The sequence below is a fragment of the Protopterus annectens genome, chromosome 2.part0 (genome assembly GCF_019279795.1).
Source record: "Protopterus annectens isolate FY-2018-M chromosome 2.part0, PAN1.0, whole genome shotgun sequence".
NCBI lineage: Eukaryota > Metazoa > Chordata > Ceratodontiformes > Protopteridae > Protopterus > Protopterus annectens.
In genome coordinates, this window is record NC_056728.1 from 643626240 (window position 1) to 643653514 (window position 27275).

General features: G+C 37.8%; 1 protein-coding gene across 1 annotated transcript in view; it reads left to right on the plus strand.

Moving 5' to 3' along the window:
- DDX58 (DExD/H-box helicase 58) overlaps window positions 1–27275 on the plus strand; it is a 553305-nt gene that overhangs the window by 518989 nt on the left and 7041 nt on the right. The window contains exon 18 of the mRNA XM_044061005.1: window positions 5575–5721. Within this exon, the coding sequence (XP_043916940.1) occupies window positions 5575–5721 (147 nt within the window). The remainder of the gene's footprint in view (window positions 1–5574; window positions 5722–27275) is intronic.

Here is a 27275-nt window from a genome sequence, read left to right on the forward strand (position 1 = left end):
TTTTATTACTAATTTTTTAATACGTGTTCCTCCACTTAATGTTTCAAACTTGCTGTAGTATATGTTAGTGGTGTTGGAGGAAGAATTTTGCATCCAAAATATTACACTTTAAAAAATAACCAGGTATTTACTTTATTTTTTGGTCCCTTACTCCTAAATCATTTGGTTGGTTGGCAATCATTGGAGATTGAAGTTACTAAAAAAATGGCAAACGTTTTGAGTTTCAGACTTTTATTTCACACAGAAAATTCATGCTAACACAAATCCTTTACTTAAGCAACTTTGTAATTCTATAATTGTAATAATTAAAATCTGTTTCTGTTTTAGAGCGTTTGTTCCCTTTTATTTTAGGCTTTATCCAGATTTCTTCAGGTGAAAGGTCCAGAGGTATGCAAACCTCTTTACTGCTACTGCTGCTGCCAGTAGTGATGTCACTAACTCACTCTCTCTCACACGCACATACCTCTGCTTCAGAAAATGCAAGCTAATGGAAGCCCTGTTATTCTATCAACTTTCTAAGTTTATAAGAGCAATATTTAAAATCTGTCCCTATTTTCGGTCCTTTGTTCCCCTGTTATTTGTGTGTCTGTCCAGATATCTTGTGCTAAGAGATTGACAGGTATAGTTGAGAGGTACAGAAATGTCTTAACTGATGCTGCCAGGGGAAAGCTCGATTACTGTCACTCTCTCACACTCATAAACACACATGCACGCATTCATGCACACAAGCAGACAGCAATATAAACACACATACAAACACACTTTTTCCTGTTTCATTTATTTTTTGCACTCGCTAAACAGCAAAAGCACTGATTAGCGAGTGTAAAATAACTCAATTGATCTCTGTCTCTTACTCTCATACATGCATACACTCTCACAAACAGACATAAACACACACACACTTTTTTCTTTTAATTTTTTTCTTTTTTATTTTACACTCACTAAACATCTAAAGCGCTGGTTAACCAGCATAAAATAATGCTGGCTTTTAGTTTATTTTTATGTCCAAGCTCCATGGCAGCTTGATTTGCTGGCATGAAGTGGTGGACTAGTTTTTTAGCTGGTATTACTTGTGCATTAATATCCTGCTGGAGAACGTTTGTTCTCCAGTCAGGGTGCTGATGTATACTTTGCCCATTCTGTAAATAATAATAACTTGCAGTTGTTGGTACTTATAACCCAGTAGGATTTGTCCAGTCTACATTTTTTGTAATGTAACAATTCATTCAGCTAAATCTTGTTTGTTAGAAAATGCATGCACAATTTTTACAACATCATTGTGTTTTCTCACCCAGTATTTGTTGTCACTGGGCAGAAGAGCAAACATTTGATTGAATAAGATAGGCCCCTGGACCAAACCCTGCTGTTCACCCAAAGTTAAAGGCAATGTGCATGATTTATCCCCTAAATAACAATGGACTGAGTTTTCCCTGTAAGCCAATAGCCAATCCAGCTAATTAGTATTACTGGAGATTAAGGCATGAATGATTGCTCTGTGGGGAAGAATATCAAAATCTTTTGGCAAACCCAGATATAGACTGTCAGTGAACAGATAAGAGCCTATGATGATAGTGGTGATATCACAGAAGTCATTTAGGCTTGTCAAAGTAGACCTGACTCAGTAAATTCTATTTTTAAAATTAGTTAATGGCGCCATGATACACCTTTCAAAACACTTCCCTAAAATGGGCGTTGGATTATTGGTCTGTAATTTTTGACATCCTGTTTTTGCCCATTTTATATATCAGAGTGGTTTTGGATAACTAAAGTGTTAATGGTGTGATGCCCCTCTTCTGGGCCAGTAATCAAGGAGCCTTTATCCTCACCACTGACACTGGAGAGAGACATTTACTTGGAGCAAAAATAGATACACACAGTATTTCCAGGTGCAGCTGTCTGCACCAAGCACAATATTCCTTAAGAGCTCACAGGGAACAGACACGGTCTGGGGGCTGGGTTTCCCTCTCTCTCTCCAGGCCCTGAGTAAGACTCCCCACTGGAACAGCTGTAGAGCTGAGTCCTTTGCCAAGTGTTCCAAGCCCTCCACTACCCTGTCTGTGAAACCAGTGCTCTGTGTTCCTGACACACACACTGTTTGAGATTTGATTTTCACACACACACCTGGGAAAGGCTGGCACAGATTTACTAGCTCTGCTACCTTTTCCCAGACTATAAGGTAGCTACTGCGACCGGAACACTCCATAGCCAACTACTCTAAAGCTGTTACAAGGGAACCCAGTTATACTGAGTAGAATTAATACTAATACAAATAGTAGTGTCTGACCAATGCAGCAAGTTTTTCAGGAGCGGCCACAGTGTCACCAAATAAATATAAGTACTCTCAAAGGTTAAAATATCCTCTAAATGACCAGCCACAATGAAAAGTTAATATTTTTAGTTATAAATAATAAAAGAATATGAAAATACTAGATATTTATTTACAATAAACACCAGAGTTTCATTACAGGAAATATTAAAAATAACACAGATGGATAGATTCACACAGATACAGAAAAACAGTATGTAACTAATCTCACTATATTTTCCTGCTTGATCTAAAGAATCATGATTCCCTGGTTACTTACAGCAAAGCAAGAATAAATGGATGGGTGATCCTTCTTGGTCAGGTTTCAGAAACAGACTGCCTGAGACTTTTGTCTCATCTAGTATTAAAACATCATTTCAGTGCTGGATTACAGAATGACAGCATATACATTTGGTCATCTGACTCTGGTTTCCGCATTACCCCCTTTACTAGAAATTTAACCAGAATCTAGCACATAGGTCTGTACCATACACACATATAGAACTTTGCCACAATGTGTTATAGCTTCTGGAAGCTATAAAACCATTTCAGACCTTCCACCCTTCCATGGTAGCAATTAGTTCACCGCTAAGGACAATACAGTAGGATTCCTAATCCTGGCTTTCACATACATTTTGTCTCTGGATGCAGTCAGAGCTGTAAGATATAATCTTTATGGCCTAAACCAGGTAATTTAATTTCAGACTATTTTTCAAAATTATCTGGACTGAGATTAACCTTTCCTCTTCCAGTATTCTCTGTTACAATATATTAATTTCAACAGTTACAGTACAGTCTGATATGCAGATGTATTTCTTTTCTGTCCAGCAGGACCCACTGTTGGTACATTTTTAGCACAAGCAGCTTTACAAATACATTTTCAACACAAGCATCTGTACAAAGCAGTTTGATATACAAATGACACATAATTCTTTACAAAACTCCAGATAGCCATGCTCGCATATGTTACACATCCACTGCCCTACATCTCCTGGCATAGCTGGCAGTACCTCACATCATCACACTTGGCCTATGTTAACACAATATTAAAAATATGAAGTGAAGGACATAATTGTTTTACTTAACGTAGTCAGGAGTGAAGATGGAATATTAAAAGGCCCAGCTGACCATTGTCTTATTTTCTTTAAGAAATTTAAGACAGTCTCAGCTGAAATATATGAACACTTATGACCATCCAACTTACTTGATATGAGTAAGAAGCAACATGAACTATTCAAGCTGTAGGTTGATAAATACCTATTAAATTCATTGGTAATAGTTATGAGATCCTACATAATGATATAACTAGGCTTGTTGAATGAGTTACTGAATTAACATATTTATAATTCGTTTTTTTATTATTGTCATTGTTAAGTCTTCTTTTGAATTTTGCCTTTTCTTTTTGTATCAAAGTATTTCACAGTATGTTTAATTTAGCTTTGAATGAATGAGCTGGGTACTTTCTGTACATTTGAATGGTATTTTTTTTATATAAATTGTTTTATTGTTCTGTTATTCTACCAGAAGGGGAAATTGGTGGCTCATGAGATGTGTCTTTTATTTTCCTTTGTGGTTTCAATAGCAGCAGTAAAAATATCCACTAAGGTTACATACCCTTAGTCTTTACTTTCATTTGGGCTTTCAGTGTTACAATCATTGCATCTGATGTGCTATTTTAAAAACTGCAAGTTTATTAGTCCATAATTATACTTACAGATTACATGATGAGTCTGTTTAATACCTTTAATTGCAAAAGTAATTGAACTGTGATAAGAGGCACCCAATGGGATGCATATACCTAAATTAGAAACAACGGTGTCAAGGTTAGTGGCAACAATGTCTAAGATATCACATGTTTTGCCCATTACCAACTAAGACCATGATATGAAATTAAGTCCAGGAATTCTAGCTCAAAATTAGTTTTCCCCTGACATACCAGACCAGTTGATATTAGGATAGTTTAGGTCACCTGTGAGTAGTATGTTGTTGATATTCTTAATTTTAATTAGACCATTAATGTATTCCTTATTGAGGTTCTGAGTTCATACATTGTCTTCTGCAGGTAACAATTAATCAACTGTTTTCAAGATGTAAGCCAATGATGTCCTCTGCAACAGTTTCCAGGTTTAGGTCTATTTGTTTTTAGTTCCAGAAGTAGTAGTATGCAGTAGTAAAAGAACTCCACCTCCCATTAGTGCCTTCAAGTAGGCATCATCTTTGTTGTAATTTTGGAAAATAATCTCTCTGGAGTTCCATGCTTCATTAATTGCTGCAATTGTATAGTTTTCTTGTTGTATTAGACAATAATTTGTATTTTTTTTTTGTTTTTTTGTTTAGGGTTCTAGCATTGCAGGACTACCCCTTTACAGTACAGTTAGCTCTTCTGTTTCCTGTGGAGGTGTCATGTTGCCTAAAAATATTTTACTTATTCAACCATATTAGAATTCAAAAAATTCTTCCCCATAATGGCTTAAATGTGACACTTTTTATGTGAATAGTCTTGTTATGTTTTCTTTCCACCTTTTAAATTAGGATTTTTACAAAACTGACTGTACACAGTTACCTAATTACATGTCTTTAGTATACAGTCATTACAAGTTATTACTGAAGTAATCTCACTGACGACCAACTGAATTTTCATTGTTTTGTTTCTGTTAAGTGAAGGGCATCTAGAAGTTATCTTTTAGAAAACTTTTTTTCTGGTAGTCATTGCATCCACTAAGATGACTTCCACGTTTCAGACTCTGATTTGTTGGAAATCTTCCCTGATATTGCTGTAAGTCTGGGTATTTCATAGGGAATAATCATGTTTTTCTTCTGAAGGTTGTTTCTGAACTGTCACTTTGTCAGTTTATTTATCTTATAATTTCCTTATGGAAGTAGAATCTACTGTGAATGTTGATTAGCCATTAAGATATTACCTCCATAGAGTCAGTATGTGGTCATTTGTGTTCAAAATAAGAGGAATGCAGTTGCTTTGTTTAGAAAGTTTTAATATCAGTAGTATGTTACTTACTTAATAGAACAGCTGTCTCTGTGAGTTTGTGTTCCTCATTTCTGCTAATTATGCAAATCTGGTGTAGTGGCCAGAAGTTACTACTGGGTGACATATTTACAGAGTCCTTCCAGATTTTTTTTTTTTTTTTGTAGCTTTTTAGTCCATCTCTTCATTTCTTAACTAGTTAAGTGGGATAATGCTTAAATACCTTTTTTGATGACCACTGTGTTTTCTCATTTATACCCATTGCATGTTCTTCCTTTTTACATAGATTCATGAGGACCAACAAAAAGAAAAGGCAGCCCGGGATTTTGAACAAGTAAAGCCACAAAAACAATTACAGCAGGGCAGTAGGATACTGCGGTGTGGAAAGTGTAAAGTATTCGCATGCAATATTGATGACATCAGGGTCATAAAGGTAATGCATGACTTAAAATGTGAAAGAATTTTGATTAGCATTATTAGTGTAATTTGTGTTTTCTAAGGCTGTGGCTATAGTTTGATTTGTTTTTAGACTTTTAGTTAAACTGCAGCATTGTGTTTTGTTTTAATTTTTCAGGAGATCCCCCATCCCCAGTGTCTCCCTGAAGATTTTTCTGGTTTCCTTGCCTATCTTCTTGTGTGTTTTTGAGGTTTCACTCTGTCTCTGAGCCTTCATCATTGCAGACCTACCCCTGCCTTGATGATGTCTTCATGGCACCGCCATTATGACATGGAGGACTTTTTCTTACTTAAGCCCCTCCCTGACACACAAGGAGTAGGGATGTTATCATAGCTGATCTTTTCCCTGATGTAGCTGCATCAGTGTTGTTGGCAATACCTTCTTACAGTAAACTTCTTTGATTACATATGTGTGTATTCTCCACTATACTAGATATTAGTTTTTTTTTTTCTTGTCTTAAAATATGCATCCATTGTTTAGCTACTTGAGAACATTCTATTCTGCTTAACTTCTGCCTGAGAAAATTGCATTCTCATTCTCGGAGACTTTCTCATACTTACTTTCTCTTACTCCTCTATCTTCCTACATATCCAACTGACTTGCACCTAGCTTCCTCTCACTACCACGTATACTACTCACTCAGTCTCCTCTCTTACTCATCTATCTTCCCACATATCCAACTGACTTACACCTAGCTACCTCTCACTACCACATATACTACTCACTCAGTCTCCTCTCTTACTCCTCTATCTTCCCACATATCCAACTGACTTACACCTACACTACCACATATACTACTCACTCAGTCTCCTCTCTTACTCCTCTATCTTCCCACATATCCAACTGACTTACACCTAGCTTCCTCTCACTACCACGTATACTACTCACTCAGTCTCCTCTCTTACTCCTCTATCTTCCCACATATCCAACTGACTTATACCTAGCTACCTCTCACTACCACGTATACTACTCACTCAGTCTCCTCTCTTACTCCTCTATCTTCCCACATATCCAACTGACTTACACCTCGCTTCCTTACTACTCACTCAGCCTCCTCTCTTACTCCTCTATCTTCCCCATCCATTCCATTAGCCCTTCTAGCTTGTTCCACCTTCATGTGGAACTTCTGCTTTATATCTGTTTGAGTTTAGTGCAATATTTGTATGTAAGATTTAGGTATATCAGTTTAGAACAGTATCCGTTTAAGCTTAGTTCTAGCTGTATGTACATCCTGCCTTTATTCCTAGCCTCTAGCTAAATATTGGTGTATCTGTTCATTACTATGTTTTGTATTGTATGTGTAGCTAATGTTTGCTGCAGTATGTATTATTTGCTATTGTATGTATATTCAGTTGTTCTTCATGTACTCTGCTGCTCATTTACTTTTCTGTGGAGCTTTTCTCCCTCGGGCCTCCACTGAAAAAGGATCTGTGTCCAGTTGGAATTTCCCAGTAAACAAATGTAAATAAATAAATTATATATATAGTCATGCACACACACAGGTATCGTTCTCTTGCATTTTGTTGAATGAACTTTTGGTTGACAAATGCGCCCCCCTGCATAAAGACGAATGTTGTACATCTCAAAGGTATGTTTTGTCAAGCTAGATAAATGGGGTTTGGAAAGGGATGAGACTGTGTCTGTACATGTGTTGTGGTGTTACTGTTAGGATCAGACCTAGGAAAGGAGATACTGTAGATGTTATACATTTGCATGTGAGTGTGTGTATTTTTGGGTTATGGTTTGGATTAGGTAAGGATAGATGTGTGTATTTTAGGGCTAGGGTCAGGATTAGGAAAGATGATAGATGTAGTTTTGGTAGTGTGTGTTGGTCTGTGTTTTATGTGTCCGAGTATGTCCTGTGTTTTGGTAAGGTAAGGTGTAGGTTAGGGTTAGCACATATTGCTAAGATGATGCAGAGGGCCAGAGTTTCCAGAGTGTAATAAATCAGTAAAAAAAAATGTCAACTTAGTTGCATCTCTATTTTTGGACTTATCCAAAGCACCTGTCACAGTATCACATCACCTTCTTAGAGAAATTGACTGCCTTCGATTTCAGCAAGAACACTATTTAATGGATTACCAGCTACCTACACAATAGATCTCTGGCAGTGAGGTGGCAACATACATACTCTACATCCAGTTACTGTAGGAATCCCACAGTTTTTCATATTATGCTCTTTCTGATTAAGTATATTTATGAATGATATGTACAAAACTGCCCAGACACCATGCTGCAATGTATAGATAGCTCCAGTGCCATTTTACACAGGTACAGCACTTAACATACTGCAGAGTGCAGCACTTGCTGCACACAATAGTGAAACATATTTAAATGACTCTCAGATAATGTTAAATACAGTAAATAAGTAAATAACCCTGCTTCCACATGCTTAAATAAAATCTTATGATAGTTTTCAAATCATCACAAAAACTTGGTAAAGTAAGGGAAGTTTGAGGTACGTTTTACACATTGGGGTGCAAAGCAGAGGGGGGAGGGCTTGCCCTCTGCAAAACTATTTATTTGAATTTCTGCTGGTATGCAGTTGCACTAAATGAGTCTTTTTGAGTATCGTAGGAGTGATTGTTTATGCACACTTGTTCTAACCTTACTCAAGGAAACAGTTGTGTGTGTTTCTTATGAACTGGTGTGTTTGAAGGAGTGGAGAGTCTTAGAGGCACAGAATATATATAGTAGTGGTTATTATATGGCCCCATGATTTGATATAGTTCCCTGCTAATAACGCAGGTCAGCCTTTTATTGTTACTTCAGCTGGATGTGCTTGGTCTTTGCCTTAGTGGGTGAGGTCTATTCATCTAGGTACAAATAGTAAGTAGAATTATTTGAAAAAATGGATCCAATATCTTCTGTTTCTCTCAACTTGATGTACTAGTTCACAGCTCTTTCTCAACAATGTCCTCAAAGAGACTGAAAAGTGAGCCTTACAGTTCAGAATGCTTCTGGTTCTTACTTATGAGGTTAAAACAATTGTGTGTAATATATGAAAACAACAACAATGCAAGAACTCCCATAATTAGTAGACAGAGGTAGCCTGTAAATGCTTGACCACCCACGTCCAAGCCTGTATACACCCCTTAAAATAACCTTAGGGTATCAAACTTGTCAGATAAATTTGGGAAGCATGGCCAGGCTTAAAAAAGCCCCCAGGGTCATTAGCCTAGTAATCACCTATGGACCTGTAAGATGGCTTGACACTGATAAACAGGAGAAATTTGGAACAGTGAGGGTGTGGGGGGCAGTAAAGGTTATCAGTGTTGGTAATGTTCAATTACTGGCTAGTAACTACACTGCCTAGATGCCAGCAATGAAGAAATTTGGAGAAAGTAAGACAAACTCAGCCAGAACAAAAGAAGTAAAAACTCTGGCTAGGAAGAATCTTGCATGTGTTCAACAATAAGCAGTTCAAGTTATAGTTTGGGTACAGAGGGTGTAATAATAATTTAGAGAAAAAAACAGTCAAACGTAGTGTTTAATATAAGTGAAACACTGAAAGAATATATATAGTCAAATAGCAAAAGGCTGAAAAAATAAAATAAACTTTAAATATCCATTCAGATAAACTGATAAAACTGCAAAAAACATAGGTTGAAATGAAGAAAAGGCTGACTATGAGACTTCTCATGAAGAGCTGTTTTAAAAAAAATGTAGAGTTAGAAGACAGAGCTCACAGAGAAAATGTGATATTTTCTGTTGTATCAGAGAAACTGGAAGGAACAGCATGTATTCATTTTATGTAAGTAAGGAACGAAATGTATTAATTCCAGAACAGGATTTTTTAATTGAAAGGGCACATAAGAGTGTATTCTACAAACCTGTCCATGAGCAGCAAAACCTGTATTAGTAAAGATGCAATTACACCACCAGAAAATGTTGATCCTGACAAATTTTGGGCAGAAGGAAAAAGTATTGTAAATTGGAGACAGCCCGTTGTTTTTGCAAAGTATTCACTGTACACAAGTCAGAAGAGAAATATGTTTATCCTGGCCATCAGGGAATGCCAAGAGGTAGGTGTGAGAGGCAGTTAGGAAGGACATTACTTACCAAATTCCTTAGGATTTTTTGGCTTAACTGATAATCTTGATCATAGTCTTAAGGGAAGCAAAATTTTGCTGCAACTGTCCTGAATGGCCTAAGTGTGTGCATGTGTGTGTGTGTGTGTGTGTGTGTGTATGTATGTATACTGGCCTGATATCCTGTGGTAATGTATATTCCAGTATTTCATGGTGAGATATTGGATGAATCAACTATTGAGAAGTATTAGATATGTACATTTAATAAAAGCTTGCTAAGGCTGTAATCAAAGTATAAATTAACAGCAGTAAACTGAGTACAGTTTATGCCTGGATATGAGTTATGGCTGCATTGAACACAGATGCAGAAAAATCTGTAGACAGGCTGGTCATTGTCAGTCTTGCAACTCTCCCCTTGTAACATACGCAACTATTCTCATAGCAGATGTGATAAATTACACACCTCACACTTTCTTTTCCATTTTGCATGTACTGTAATCAGCACTGTCACATTGATGTTCCCTAACATAGTCATGCCAGACTTGTCCCACCTCATCTCTGTGTCCAGCCCTCTTGGCAAGATAGCATTCCACATTAGTAGGGTAGTGCAAGATTTCCATAAAGTAGAACATACAGTCCTGGTTGGTACACCACAATACACATCTGCAGTTACTAGTTCTAAATAGTAAAAACTACAAGAAACAGCTAGCCAAGCTAGAGTTTCAGTGCATGATACCTTAACCCTCCTGTAGTAGAGGCTCATAGGATATATGCAAATGACCCCTTTTGGACATCAAGTATTTCATCAATATGGCTTTTGAATGTCCACAACTTTTACTTTTTCTTTTTAAGTCTTTGTGGATACATTCAGGCCAGTGAAGCCAAACCCCACTTACTAGCTGTAGACATGCATGTTTCAGCCTTCTTATACTAGTTCTTGTAAAGCATAGAATATACACTTCTGTGGTGAACTTTAGTCTCATTAGCATCATTTCATATCCTATCCCTAAATGTGAAAAACTGTTTTCACTGGCAGTCTAGTAGAACCAACCATCACTTAACTTTACTCTGATACACACACACATCTCTGCTTTTTTCATGACACTTCCTTATTTGCTTGAGTGAACGATGAAAGTGCATATTGGTGAAGTGCAAACATTCTGGTGTTTGGCCATCATGGTGTGAGGAGCTGAGGTAAGTATCAATTCACAATTCTCACAATGACATGTAGGGGTTTGGGTGGGTATCCGCGTAGGTCAAAGACTGTGTCCTCTAGACTTCAAGGGAATATTTATTTTTCTTGTGTTTTATTGGGCTCAAGCACCAATAAATTCAGGTAAATCAGTGAAGACTGCTTATTTAATAATATGCTGGGTTAAGGAGCTGTAGCATTGCAAACAGGAAGTAGAACACTACCTATCAGAGTAGAGTTCATTTTGTATTTTACAGGGATTGTGGAACTGAAGATGGGAGAGATTCAAACTTGGCAAGGTTCTGTTGTAGCTGCTTTTCTGAAAACAAGGATACACTGATGCAGTTTAAGTATTATACCTGGATAACTTTAGTAATATACCTGGCTAGGTTTTCACATGGGGGCGGTGGGATTTCTAGGCTGTGACGCAGGAATATTCACAGCAAATTCCTCATGTGCATGCCTACATTTAACAATAGTGCACATCAGAACATTTGGAAGTATATGAAAATAGATATTTCTGTAAATAAGAAGGTTCCATCCTTGGTCCAAGTTTGTGGATGCATCAGTCCACCTTTCTGAGTTACCTGTATAGCTAATTAGGTACTTATAAAATACATGCAGTTGCTAGAAATGTATGTTGTTCAGTTACAAATACTGAGTGTTAGAATCTTTGTTTTATGTTTTTGATTGTGGAATTCTTTTCCCTTTCGAGTTAAGGATGATGAATGACACATTCAGGGATGCTTTGAAAATGTGTCTACATGACCATGTTTCTTGGAAATGATAACGCTGCGATATCTGAAAGAATGATGGAAAAATGCCACATAGGTCAGCAATACCTCATGGCAGTTTAGCACTTAGATGCTATATGTTCATCATAGAAAGATTGTTGATAGACCAAACTTGTACAGTTTAATGATGGCAATAAAATCAGTGGTAAATGACAAAGTAAAAGGATCCAGCCAGCTGTAAGGCATACAGGGATGAAGTCCTGACCATGCTCCTGATGACCCTGCTTTGGCTATTGAGCCTGGTACTGGAGGAGCCATTTGAGGAGAGATGCAGGTGATGACAGAGGTCAGTGTACGTACTCCAGGAAAGAGGGAATCAGTTTAACTTCTGGTATAGGAGAGCCACGTGGGGAAAGAATCACTTCTGTGCTTCAGTGCACAGCACTCTACAAATCCAGCAAAAATATCTACACTTTGTCTGAGCATTATGGATGTGCAAAAGAGTGCAGACGCAACACAATGGCATAGCCAAGCACTGCACCACAGTTGTCAGCCAAAAGAGCAGTGACTACTTGGAGTTTCTTAAAGTCTAACCTTGATCTAATCCTGTGGCAGAGAGGGGTAATGCTGTGAGCCAATCAATTAATGAATGGAATGATGCAAGTTCTTGAGCTGGAAGAGTGGGAGTGAATAGCTAACACAAGCTTGTCCATTTTGGGGGAGCAGTGATATGGCTCGCTGCATTGCTGATCTCAGCATGACTGCTGAAAGATTTTATGACACAGCTGTCAGGTTGTTGTGGCAACATGTTGCATGTAAGTCAGGAAAGTGTGTGTTTGTTTGTGTGTGTGTGTGTGTGTGTGTGTGTGTGTGTGTGTGTGTGTGTGTGTGTGTGTGTGTGTGCGTGAAAGAACACCTGAGACTTCCTAGACCAGAAGAGTAATTCACCAGCCACTGCAGGGAGGCGTTATGTACTTGGGACAGTGGACCAACATGAACGTAATATAGCCTGTTTCCTAGCACCTCACTGTGGTGTCTTGGTGGGAGACCAAATGGACTCATCAGGCTTTGTTTGAGCAGAGAAAAAATGGGCTGTGGGTCTTCTGTTTTGCTCAGGGAACAAATACACAAGTTGATACGTATGAATACAGTGTTTAGGTCGAAGCCTATCAAAGAACACTGATTCCCTTGTTTTATGATTGTGTCCAGTCACCAACCCAGAGGTTGAAATTATGCTTAAATGTGTACATTTCAGATAACCTACCCCATGTGGATAACCTGTTCTACAATACTTAATTCATGAAGTTATAAAGGATTGTATTAGTCATGTGCTGAAACTCTTCATATGCAACTTTAAGTCATTAGGTTCTGTATTATAACCATGAAAGCTCAGTTTAGCAAATGGCATTTTACATGGAAAATACTGTGCAACGAATTGTTATTGTGAGATCACGGTACAGTGAAGATCAGAAAATTTGCCCTTTCCTCACTATAGTGCAATCTCGGAGTTGCTATATATAATTAGTGGGGGGTGTGGTTGGCTGCGCCCTCCACAAAAGTGAGTTCGACGAATGGCATTTTTGATGTGAAAGCCATTTGCTGAACTGACATTTCATGGTTCTAATATAGACCCAAGTCATTATATCTAAGTATACAACAGGGCTGATATGATTCTATAGTAAATATAACTGGTAAATGTTTTGTCATGAAACACTTTTTTTAAACAAAAAACATCTTTATTAAATTATCACATATGATATAGGCAATCTTACATTTATGTAAGTGAAAACAAACCATACCAATACAATTTCAGTTGCAAACATTATACATTACAGACTATTCTCACACAACCATAGCTGCAAGCATTTTACATCACTTATAATATATCCAGCCTGTCAGACATCACACAGCTCATTCATATCCTGCTTTCTTTTAAACCTAGTTCCTCCTGTGCATGTATTGTACCCACAGTTCCCATTTTTTTCCTGTGTAATTTACTCTTACCGTTTTCTAAATATCCCATTTCCAGTTGTTTTATCTCTGTTATTATATTCATTACGTCTAGTAATGTGGGTTTAGACTTTGATTTCCATTTTCTAGTAATTGCTTTCTTGGCAGCCATCATAATTAGACTCTGTAAGCCCTTACTATGTGTAGGCAATTCTGATTCTGTATCATAGCTAAAAAAATGATTTCCTTAGTTACACCAATTTGCATACCCAGTATCTCTGACAGAGCAGGTTGTGGGGAATCTTTAAAGTCTGCTAACTCATTACATTCCCAGAAAATATGTTCCCAATTATCTTTTTCTTCCCCATCACACCTCCAACTTTTGTTGTCTACCTGAGGAAAATTCTTTGGAGTCTACGTGTGGTATAAAAGTACCTATGTAAACACTTCCAAGCAAAGATCCTAAATCTTCTAGACTTTGTTGCATATTTGGGAGACATACATATATCACCCATTGTTTCTTTGTGAATTGCTTATCCAGTCTATCTTCCCAATCCTTTCTAACCTCCTCTGATTAATTCCTGTAGTTATCATGCAATATTTTAGATGCTCTGCTAATTATTCCTTTCTTAGTGGCAGCTTCTGTTCTAGATTCTATTAAAAACTCTACCAGTGTTGGTTTTCATTTAGGACCCCCCTATTTCTTTCTCTTTGCCTATACTCTGATATCAATCCTTGATGAGGAAGGCAATCTGTAGTCAGCAGACCAAATAAATTCTTGGCATCTTTCCATTTTGTTACCTTTCCCTCTATAGTTATTTGGTCCCAATACCTTAGTTCCTTTGCCAGTTTTCTCCAATAAATTCCATCCCCCTCTTGCCTAGTTTCTGTAATTGCAGTAATCTCTATTGACAGAATCTCCATTCTCCATTCCCATGTTGTCTTAGTTCTTAGAATACTTTCTGCTACTTTATGAATATAATATTCTGTATGATTATTGTTATTCTCCTTAAAGGTCTGCATCCAAAATCCTAGTCTCTCTTTGTTTCTTGAGCTTCCCCCCTGCTTTCATCATCATCTCTTTCCACTTTTGAATTACAGTTTTCTGCTTGTGCTATGTATAGGAGCCCTAAATGTGTTACTTTGAAATACACCTTCCAATCGGGTAATCCCAATCCCCCTTGTTTTATTGTAGGATTCAGCTTATCTCAATTGACTCTTGCCTTCTTCCCCTCCCAGATAAAATCCTTCAGCTCTTTATTAATTGCTATCCACAACAAATGCTGTGGTTGATAAAAAATATGCCTTACCTGTGTATAAGACTAAAGGGACTAAAACATTTTAACTGCTTGTATCTTACTATCGATATCCATATAGCAGAGCTTCCATTTCTCAGGTTTTGTATTATCTTTTAGGTTAATAGGTTCATAGTTGTGTACTATGCTAATGGCCCTGGGGTCTTTACAAGTCCAGCCCTTAGGATTACCATGGCATCGTGCCACCCGACCTTAGTTCCCAGTGCCTCTGTCGAGTAAAGCCACTGGAGTGATCCCTGGGCTGAATTTTCTATTTACTAAACCAGTGGTCTGAGTGCCCAAGATAAAAACTGGTAAACCTGAAGTAAGGCATACATGGAGCTCAGCAAAATGGACAACTGCTTTAATGAACAAGCACAAAAACAATCCACAGCAAGCTAAATCACAGCAGCACAGCAAACGAAATTGCAAAGCACAAGCAACAGCACAATAATGCTGTAAAGTTAAACCACATACGTTTTTGTCACAAAATTGTGACGAAAACGTATGTGGTGTAACTTTACAGCATTATTGTGCTGTTGCTTGTGCTTTGCAATTTCATTTGCTGTGCTGCGCTGCTGTGATTTAGCTTGCTGTGGATTGTTTTTGTGCTTGTTCATTAAAGCAGTTGACCGTTTTGCTGAGCTCCGTGTGTGCCTTACTTTATGAATCTTCTATTTCCCATCCACTCATCAAGATTTCTTTTGAAGAGGGCCAGTGAGGTTCTCTGCTTGACATGTATGGGAAGTCTATTCTATAGCATGAGCAGTCTCTGGGTTGTGAACCTGTCCCTCCAGCATGTTCTGTTGATTGTGGTAATGAGGTTGAGTTCTCTGGAGTGTGTTATACGGAGGGATTGGGATTTCTTTAGATGTTGCATTTCTAACAGAGGTGGGTCAGACATGGCTTTGTAAGTCAAGCAGAGATCGCCTCTAAGTAGGCAATATGAGACCGAGAATAGTTGGAGTTTTTTTAGTCTGTCCATATAGGACAAATGTTTAAGGCCTAGGATCCTCTTTGTGAGGTACTTTTGTGGCCTCTCCAGTTGTTGCAAGTGTTTAATGAGGTACATGCCAAATGGGGCATTGTACTCATTAATTGGCCTAATGAGGGAAGAGTAGAGGGAGACAATGACCTCTTTCTTCCTGGATGCAAAACCCATAGTAATGAGATGTGCCACATAGAAGGACTTTCTGTCCACATTGGCAATGTGCTGGTCAAAAGAGTGGTTGCTGATCTCTTATAATGCCTTCTATGTTCAGTGGACTACCATCGAGGTAGTAATTCATGGGAACCGGATTTTTCCCAAAGGGGATGACGACACATTTTTTGGCATTGAGCTTAAGGCCATGGTTCTGACACCAGTTGTTGGTCTCAGTGAGGCCTTTCTGTAGGATGTCAACATCACTCAGGAGTTAGTAATAGCTCCCAACTTGCAATTGTCTGCGAACTTTGTCAGCCAGAGTCCCTTTGTGTTGGCCTGGACTTCAGAGAAGTAGATACCAAACAGGAGAGGACCCAGGACCGAACCCTGTGGGACTTCACTCATGACTGTTCAGCAGTCTGACTTGGAGTCAGCTACTTTCACACTGTGGATTCTACCTGTGAGCCAGTTTGCAACCCACCTATTGATATAGGGATCGATGCCTAGCTTAGTGAGTTTTTCTATGATTCTGGAGTGTGAATGGTATCAAAGGCCTTGGCCAGATCAATGTAGGCTGTATGAACCACCTTGCCTTCATCCACAGCTCTGGCGACTGACTCAAAGAAGTTGACCAAGTTGAGCAGGCATGATCTACCCTTCACAAAACCAAACTGTGTTGGGATCCAGAGTTTGGAGATTCCCTATATCGTTGTTTATTAGGTACATAATGATGCATTCCATAGCTTTGCATATCAGACTCGTCAGGCTAATGGGGCGATAGCTCCCGGGGTCTGTAGTCAGTCCTCCTTTGTGGAGAGGGATGACTGTAGCAGTGCCCCATTCAGTAGGGACAAAGCCTAAGGTGAGGGTGTGATTGAACAGGGCACACAGGTGAGGTGCCAGTTCACTCTGTAGTTCATGTAGAACACAGACAGGGATATTGTTAGATCCCATAAAAGCTGTATTCTTGGCCTTGGACATTGCTATTTTAACCTGTGCAGCAGTGATACTGGGTGCCTGGCAATCTACTGGTATTACGACTGGTCCCTTGGTGGGGCGTAAAATTGGCACTGAATCTGTCACCCAGTATATTGGCAATATATGTTGGCTCAGTATAGTTTTGTCCATTGTGCAGTAGCACAGAGCAAATTTGGGTATTACAGTGGAGATTCTTTACATAACTATAGAAGGCCTTGTGGTTGTCTTTACTATCTGCTGCAATTCTGTTTCCATAGCTAGCTTTAGAGGATTTGATGAGGGATCTCAACTTTTTGTTGAGGCTGATAAGCAAGTTTTTCCAGTCTTGGGACACCACCTTATTCCGCATCAGTTTCCTTCTCCTGTTGTAGAGTTTGTTTATGGCAGGGGACCACCAGATTGGCTTCCTTTTTTTTGGAGGAGAGCGTCTTGGCTCTGTTGGGTATGGCGAGATCCATGCATTTGTGTACATTTTGTTTATGGGAGGTCTCTTCCCATATATGTGTGTATATCCTTAGCTGCCACACTGGAATCATTTTTAATCCATACTCCTAAATATTTCATTTTATCATGTCCCCATAAATATGGATATTGATGAACCAATTTATGTGCTGCTAGATAATTTACCACTATTGCCTTCGTTTAAACTTCATTAATTTTGTATCCTGAAACATTTAAAACTGTCTCAAAATGTTCCACAACACTATAGTGTCTTGTTTCTGCTTTTGTCAGGTATAAAATATCATCTGCAAATAGGGCCAGCTTTTCCTGGCTACCATACCAATTATATCCTTGAATTTCTGAGTTCCTTGTTTTCTTTGCTAGTGGTTCTAAATATAATGCAAATAACAAAGGGAGGAGAGAGTACTCCCCTGCCTGGTTCCTCTGCTCATGCAGAAATTATTAGAAAGCACAGAGCTCACTTTAATGTTTGCCTCTGATCACTCATATGTATATCCTCCTAATCAACCTTATAATTTTATCAGGGAATACAGATGCTTCCATTACCCTGCTCATAAAGTCCCAGCTTACTCTGTCCAATGCTTTCTCTGCATCAAGACCCACCAACAACTTTTGTATTTTATTACGTTCTGCTTCCCTCTGGGTCATCAATGTTCTGTTAATGTTGTCAAATGTTTGCCTCCCCTCCACAAAACCACACTGACCCAGATGTATCAATTTTGGCATCCTTTTGTCATTCTTTTAGCCATTGTAGACATAAACACATATGGTTTAGTATTGAAATGGGCCTGTATGAAGCTGGATCAGATGGATCTTTACCCTCTTTAGGTATTAAAGCTACCACCACTTTCTTCCAGGATATTGGTACTTCTTCTCCTCTTAAAATACTGTTAAACACAACTTTCCAGATATTTATCATTTTCCCCTCTTAGTTTCCAAACTTCCACAGGAATACATCTATTCTTGGAGACTTACCTGTAGATTGGTTATATATCAACCAACTTCTCCTCTTAAAATACTGTTAAACACAACTTTCCAGATATTTATCATTTTCCCCTCCTAGTTTCCAAACTTCCACAGGAATACATCTATTCTTGGAGACTTACATGTAGATTGGTTATATATCAACAATTTTATCTCCTCTCCTCTTATCGTGTTAGCAATTGAGCATCACCTACCTCTAACCTTGGCATATTTAATTCTTCCATAAAAATTTCCATTTGTACTTTTTTTCATTTCCATATTTATCTGCTTTATACAGACGTTCATAGAATTTCCAAAATATTTCTAATATTTCTACAGAATCCCTTGTTATAGGCTCCTTAAGCTTGGCTTTCTGTTGCCTGAGTCATTGTGCTAAAAGTTTTTGTGCTCCTGAATAATTTCGACTACCCATTCCTTAAATTCCTCTCTCTTCAACAGATAGGTGGGAAAGTGCAAGTGTGGCATTTTTATTTCATTACCTTATATTTTTTAATCATAATTGGTGCATGATCTGAAACAGTGTCTGTATCAAGACATTCAGTTAAATGCACATGTTCCTGTGAAATGTAAATTTTGTGTAGCCTAGCTCAATTTTTGTATCTTGGAGAATAATATGCAAATTCACTCTGAACTAGTACTGAAATCACATCTTCCATACCAAATAGTTTCATAAATTTCTTCAAAAATCTACCATCCTTTGTTACATTTTCCCTTTTTGGCCTCCCACACACATCTTCACTGTTGCAAATCAAATTCCAGTCCCCACCTATAAGTAATATTCCTTGCCGAAAGCTGATTATTTCCCCTAGAATTTTCTTAAGCTTCATTATAGCAGTTTTCAGTAGAATCTAAATAAATGCCACTGTAATCCTCCTCCCTTGCCAGTACCCCCCTTAATACTCCAAATCTACCATTATTATCTTTTTTTCCCTCTTCTATCACCATTGGAGTTCCTCTTGCAATTAATATAAGTACTTCTGTCTTCCTTTGCTCCAGGTATTCTGCTAAATAACCACCCTGAAAACCTTTCTTTATCAAATTCACATGTTCAGTTCTTTTCAAGTGTGTCTCATGTAGCATAACTATTCACACTTTACATTTTTAATATAGATCACTACTCTTTCTTTTTTATGTTTATCTGTGAGACCATTTGACATATAAAGATATTGTAGAAAGCATCATTATATTAAAACGTTACTACCTTTTATGTATAACAGCTTTTTTGTTAAATGCCTATTTCCAGCTTTTGTGTTTCATACATATATCATTTGGCAGGTTAATCTTTTATACAGTTATTTCTTATCATCTCCATTTCAGCCTGTGTCACATCTTACACAACCTTTTGTTTTTTATTGAAAGTCCACAAACAAAAATACAAACACACTCCCAATACCCCCTAAATCTATTAACTTAATGATAACACACAAAATGATGTACAGCTTCAAATTTTGAAGTTCTCCTCTCCTAATAGGAGCAAATGTTCAAAACTAACAGCCACACACAAAGACTTGAGATAACCTAAAATAAAAGTTATCCATGCTAAGACACGTGGTACAGCCTGTGCTTCTACTAAGTGCTGTCTGGCTTTGTCTTATCTTTATAGCTCTCACAGCTGGGAAAACACGTGAATGCTTTCAGAAAACATTTTCTCCAAGCCATTTCTCTTTATCATATGAGAACCAGATACAAAACTGCTAAGCATACATTTGTTTACTAGAAAAAAATCCTTAGAATATTCAATATTTGTTTCATTTACTTACTTTCTCTTAGGACTTGTTGTGACACCCCCTCTCTGAGCCAGTAATCAAGATGCCTGAATCCTCAAAACTGACACTGGAGAGGGACATTCACTTAGAATAAAAATTGATACACCCAGTATTTCCAGATGCAGCTCTCAGCATCAAGCACAGTTTCTCTTAAGAGCACACGGGGAACACACTGAGTCTCGAGGTTAGTTATTCTCACTCTCTCTCTCCAGATCCCTAATAAGACTCCCACTGGCACAGTCCCTGCTTAAAGTAGCTGACACATCCACTGTTTGAGATTTGATTTGCACACACACACCTGGGAAAGGCTGGCACAGATTTACTAGCTATGCCCCCTTCTGCTCAGACTGTAAGGTAGTTACTGCCACCAGACACTCCAAAGCCATGTACTCTAAGGCTCTTATAAGGGTAGCCAGTTCTACTGAGTGAAATGAATATTAATACAAATTATAGTGTTTGGCCAAAGCAGTAAGGCTTTCAGGAGTGGCCACAGTGCATCACCAAATAGATACAGTACTCTCAATGGTCAAAGTATTCTCTACAAGACCAGCCACAATAAAAAGTTTAAATATACGAAAGAACATGAAAATACTAAGCACCCGAGTTTCAATCACAGGAAATATAAAAATAACTCAGATGAATAGAGTCACACACACAGAAAATCAGTACTTAACTAATCTCACTATATTTTACTGACTGATCTAAAGAATTTCTATTCCCTGATTCAGTTACTAGAGCAAAGCAAGATGAGGTAGGTGAGGGGTCCACCTTTGTCAGGTTCCACAAACAGAGTGCTCTGAGATGTCAGTCTCACCTAGTATCAAAATATAATTTTAGTAATGGATTACAAAATGACATCACATACATTTGGTCATCTGACTTCTGGTTCCCATGCTACCTCTTTGGCTAGAAGCTGCCAGGATTTAGCACATATGTGTTACAATACATATCTCAAGTTTGCAACATCTGGAAGCTGTAAAACAATTTTAATACTTCTGCTGATCCTACAGCAACTAACAAACCATGCTTCTTACAGACACTGCATTTCTGGCTTCATTCAAAACTGTGAGATAACATCTTTATGTCCTAAACTCAGTAATTTAATTTCAGAATATTTCCAAAGTCAGGTGGATTGAGATTAACCTCTTGTCTTCCAGTATTCTCTGTTAAAACATATGCATTTAATCAGTTACAATACAGTCAGGACCCACTGATGGTGCATTTTTTAGCAGAAGCAACTTTACAAATACATTTTCAACACAGCACTTGTACAAATCAGTTTGATAGACAAATAATATATAATTATTTACAAAATTCCAGCTAGCTGTGCTGGCATATGTTTCACATCCACTGCCCTACTTCTCTTGGCATAGCTGGCAATACCGTGCATTGTCACACTTGTCACTAGATTAAGCTAATGTCCTCAACCCAGTCATTTCCACATCCAAGAATGAGGAAAAAGCAAACAAATTTTTCTTTTGTCATTCTCTTTTAACCAGATTCTTCTTCTTTTTTTAATATTACAGTGCCTACGTTTCTTAAAACTGAATAAGGAGAAAGAGAAAGTAAGGGAGAAAGAAGAAAAATAAGAGCACCTATTTATATTAGCATGCACATTACACTTATAAATAACTGAGAAAACTTACTTTATAGTATGCAAAGAAAATCATGCAGTATTAAAGTAGGACCATTAAGAAAAAAATAGTTTTACTTACAGTTAACTGTCTCCCTCCTCTTCCCCTCTTCTGAGTATTTTTAAGAACATTAATGACATGAAGTAGAGGCATTTGCTTTAGTCTCCTACAAGTTTAACAAAGTCCAAAAGACATCAATATTTCTAGTTTTTCTTGTTCTGCCATGTTTCACAAGAATAATTATTGCTTTGTAATTCCACATTTGTCATTTTCCAAGTTACTGATTTTATTCTCCAAACAGTAATGATGAAGTAGGGCATGTGCTTTAGCGTTCCCTACAAGTTTAACAAAGTCCAATACTTCCAGATTTTCTTGTTCTATTTATATTCATCTCCATCTCCCAAATTATGTCTCTGCTTCATTTGCAATGTACCCTCAATTCTTTTAGTTGACTCTCTTGTTTTTCTTCCCTCTCTCAATGATTTTTTGTTGAAACATTGGAAAAGGTTTCACTGGCACAATATGTCTGTGGTCTTATTACCAGAAGAACAAGAAGCAGAATCCCCTTCTGTTTCACCGCTCATTTTTGTTGGACACACCTTTGTAGTTTTTCCTTAGCTTGTACTTCATCAACAAATAATTTTGTCCCTCTAGGGAAAAATATAGCTGTGTACAGCAGTTTGAGTTTCATGTCTGCTTCTCAACATTCTTTGAGTAATGGAATACATTTACTCCCCTTCTGCCTGGTGTACAATGAGTAGTCATTCTCTACAAATACTCTGCTGTATCCCACTTTTAATACTTTGTCCTTCTGCCACAGTTTTGTCAGAATTACCTCCTTCTGCTGGTAAGTTTGCATCTTTACTATTAAAGGTCTAGGTTAGAAACATAGCTAGGTTTGGAGCATACATGTGATGTGCCCTTTCAATCAACAATTCCTATTGTGGAATGCCTGTCCAGTTGCTTATTTCTGCTTTCATAAAATTAAAACAGTCTGTTCCTTCCAGCTTCTCTGGTACAGCAGAAAATCTCAGGTTTTCCCCACATGGTGTGTTCTCTAATTCTACTATTTTTTGAAACATCTCTTCTTGTGCAGTCTCCTATTCAGCCAGCCCTTTCTTCATTTCATCTCCTGGGTTTTGCAGTTTTATCACCTTATCTGAGTATCTGTTTAAAGCTTATTCCCTTTTTTCAGCCTTGTATTGTTTGAGTTGATATACTCCATCAGTGTTTTATTTAGTTTAGTCAGGTCTGTGTGCAGTTGCCTAATAATTTCCTCTAGATGACTGGAAGGCATGTCTGGAGCTTGCACTGCTTTTTGCAGAACAGCTGCAGTAGTTTTCCCAGTCAGTGTTTTTTTCATCACCTTTTGTAGCTGATTTTCCTTCAGATCCTCTTTATTTCTTTTTTTCCTGGCATCCAGGCAGTGCACTTACTAGCCAGTTACTGTAATTTACCCAGAAATTTAGGTACACTGGCTTTCTCTGCTAAGTTTCTGTTTTCACACTGGGAGAGCTAGAATTAAGCTGTTACATGCTGTTAAATATGCACTCATAAAACATTTTGTATGCCAATATTAAAAGAAAAGATTAATGTTATTACAGGTGAAATCCAGAAAGAAATCTAAGGTTTGGCTAGAGAAGTCGGAAAAGTGCAAAACAAAAATGTGCTACAACATAGGGCAAAAACATTAAAAAGATTTCTCAAACATGGATTCTGGGAGTTCTTTACCAGTTCTTTCATAACCCAAGGGTGAGGCAGCAGATAGCCTTTGACGTGCCTAGGAAGCCTCTAGCAACTAAGATGTAGAAGGTTAAACTAAAATAGTTCCTTGAATTGTCATTCTGGAGACTGTATTAGAAATTATGCAACCTTACTTTGAAGTTAACTTGTGACTGTTTCTGCCATTTCATATTGAGCTAATCAGAGGAAATCGGAGGAATGGCTCTGAGCTAACGAATCTGAGATATATAACATTAAGTATCCTGTTTTTTTGCTTTTTTCTGAGTTATTTATAGCACTTATTTTACTCAGTGTGTGTGAGGTATTAAGTAGAATTTTCTACAATTGTTAAGCATCTGGTTGGGTTTGTTTGTTCTGATTTCCTGCTAGAAGTGTATCATATAACTTGTTTGCATTTAAAAGCATTTTCTAGAGTCTCCTTGATCCTTTATCTGTTTAAATATTTCTGCAGTTTTTTTTCTACCTAAGTGGTGTTGGTAGTGTAGCATTGTCCATACTCAGGCTTGTGTTTTGGGCCTAGTTGTTTGTTATTAGAGTCTGTGTGTCTGAGCACATGTCCTAGGTCATCATATCTTAGCCAAGACCAGTATAGCATGTCAGTGAGAGTGAATTGTTTGTGGTCATTGGCTGACTGGGGTTGCCTGGACTACGCCTTGGAATAAGCACCTCATTGGTTCTTTCAAGCTTTTTTTAAAGTTGTTTCAGGTTTCAACTTTGTTACTTAGGGGTTGGGAGGGTGGCCTAATGGTTAAGGTGTTTGCCTTGCAAACACAAGGTGCAGGGTTTGAGTCTCACAAGGGATAATTGGCTAAGCTTAAAATGGCTCGCAAGGGCAGTTAGCTTAGTACTAATCTATGAACCTATGAATCTATGAACCTATGGAAAGGCCACAGAAATACCTCAGAAACACGATTACTGGCCTCAAACAGATGCCCTACGCAGACCGTCTCAAAAAAAACCCCAGCTTTACTCTGTCGCATATCGCCTATTCAGAGGCGATCTCTGCCTAACATACAAAGCTATGTCAAACCCAGAGCTGTTGGACATGCTCCACGTAAAGAAATCCCAATCCCTCTGAGCTACACGCTCTAGGGACCTAAACCTTGTCACCACAGTAAACAGAAAATGCTGGCGGGATAGATTACTGTCTCAGAGACTTCCCATACTCTAGAACAAACTACGTAGCTATATCAAAAAAACCTCCTCATTAGCACTCTTCAAGAAAAATCTTGATGATTGGATGGGAGATAGGAAATTCACCCTGTGGATCACTTCTGTGGCTCTGCTTGACAGGGGCACAGGAAAATAATTTTCTTGGGTGGCAAAAGCCAGGGTAGCGTTTGGCTAGGCTTATATAGGCCCTAGGGCCAATAGCCTAGTACCTACCTATGAACCTATAAATTGTAGGTTCTTGGGTAAGAAATTCTATAGTCTGAATCATAGGTGTTAATAGCAAAAGAGATTGTACTGTATCAACCTAAAGATACCCACTTCTTACTTAGGAAAAAAACTAGCTAGTGTCCCCTACTAATTACAGAGTATAGATTACAGAAAACTCGGCAAGGAAATAATTGCTAAGTATGAAGAAAAGGCTCAGATATCAAGGACAACACAGGTTTAAAGTCAGGCTAGACATTTGAAGGTTCCATCTAAATCCTGGAGAAAAAGAATGTGTGCTTAAGTTTCAGTCTTCCTGCACAGTACATTTGTATGCCAATGATGACTTATTTTCTGAATACCGTGGCACTCATCCATAAGATGCTAATTAAGTCTTTTTATCATAAGTGATAAAGAACTGAACATCTAAAATTTTATCTCCTAAAAGGTTATCAGAAATCTAGAATCTGTGGGCAAAGTGCTCCCTGCATTAAAGAATTTCCAGGTTTCATGACAGAAAAATTCTAGAAATCCTGATACACAGCCAACAGCTCACATTTGTTGACCTCCTGGGCAAATCTGTCAGGGAACCTTTTCTGTATTATAACTTGAAATGAGATTGTCTAACGTTGGCTGTATTTACTAATCGGATAACAGCCTGGCAATCCGCTTCCATTCTGTTCTTGCTTAGTAAAGTACATTGATTGTGATGGCTGTTCACAGGGTCACTATAAAAGTCTGCATTGAATAAACAGTAATGAATGACAATGAATAATACAGATAGCTACTATATGTCCTTCTTATTTGTGTGTGTGTAATAGACAAGAATGGCCCAAAATGTTGTGTTAGTAAGAGTACAAGTGACCCATAAATGTAAAACAAAATTGTGTAAGTAATGTCTGTGGCAGTATTATACATAGGTCATTGTAAATAAATAATTTATATAGCAGTTACATTGAGTTGTTAATAATAATAAACAGAGTGATGTTTCTTTAAATGAATTGTGTTTCTACTGAATTGCACTTGTTTCTTTAAAAACAGAAAGATAACTGACTTTAATGAGATCAGTTTTTAATGAGCTAGTGACTATATTATAAAAAGAGCATTCAGAGAAACCTAACTAGTGAACATCTAATTAGATTAAGTCCAGTGTAACAGTTCTGGGAGAATGAGAGAATGGACTAAGCAGTATTGGTGGTGAAACAGTTACACACTTTTGCTGCAGCAGGCTGTGATGTCTATTCTCACACCAGGTAGTTGAATTGCTAACTATGCAGTGCAGAATAAGGGAGATACTGCACTCCTGAGTATGTCATTTTTTTGAATGAGGCACCTAACTGATGTCCCATCTGCTTGAGTTGGTGGTAGTTCAGGTAGATGTAAAAGATCCCATGCTAGCCATTGAAAAGTGTAGAAAAAGTTCCGATTTCTTGGTCAAATTTTCCCTAATAGTATAAATAACACCTCAAAGTCTCCTGTGAAATGAGGCCACTAGCATAGTGGGACTAACGGTCAGTACAAGTACAAAATAAACTACAGTGAAGGAAGTCTTGAATAGAGAAACTGGAAATTGTTCCTGGCAAGGGAATCCAGTCAGACAGACTAACGTAGATTATTTGCTAAACAGCTATATAAGACAAAGCTGAAGGTACTTACTATACGTTTAGTTAAATCACACAAATTTGTTTTTAATTGGAAGTGCATGCATTTAACTTGTACCTAATTTGTATGTAATAAACTGCATTTTTTTATGAGTGCAGGCTTCATCTGCTTTAATCTTCCACAGTACGCATGTATACAGCATTTTATTTATTTTGAAAATGTTTAACTGTGGTAATATACTAATCCACAATGACCTGTTTAAGTCACATCCTGTGAAACAGAAAACAATATCAACACATGAATTACAAAATTAAAGAACAAAATGATATAGTTAAGTGTTGCTGGTATTACATTGCACAGACTACAAAGATTTTTATGCAAGCGTTCCGCGGTATTGGTGCTGCGGTAGCGTTGTCGCCTCAAAGCAAGACGTTGTCCTGTTCGATTCTCAGCTAGAGCGACTTCTGTGGAGACATGCATGAATGGGTGTACCTTCATTGAAGTTTGTGCGTTAGGGCCGGCATCTCAGCACGTAAAAATCAACTGCCAATCATTAGCGGACCGAAGTTCCACTGTGGCGACCCCTAACCGGGAAAAGCTGAAAGACACAGCAACATACTGAATGTTTTCAAGGAACA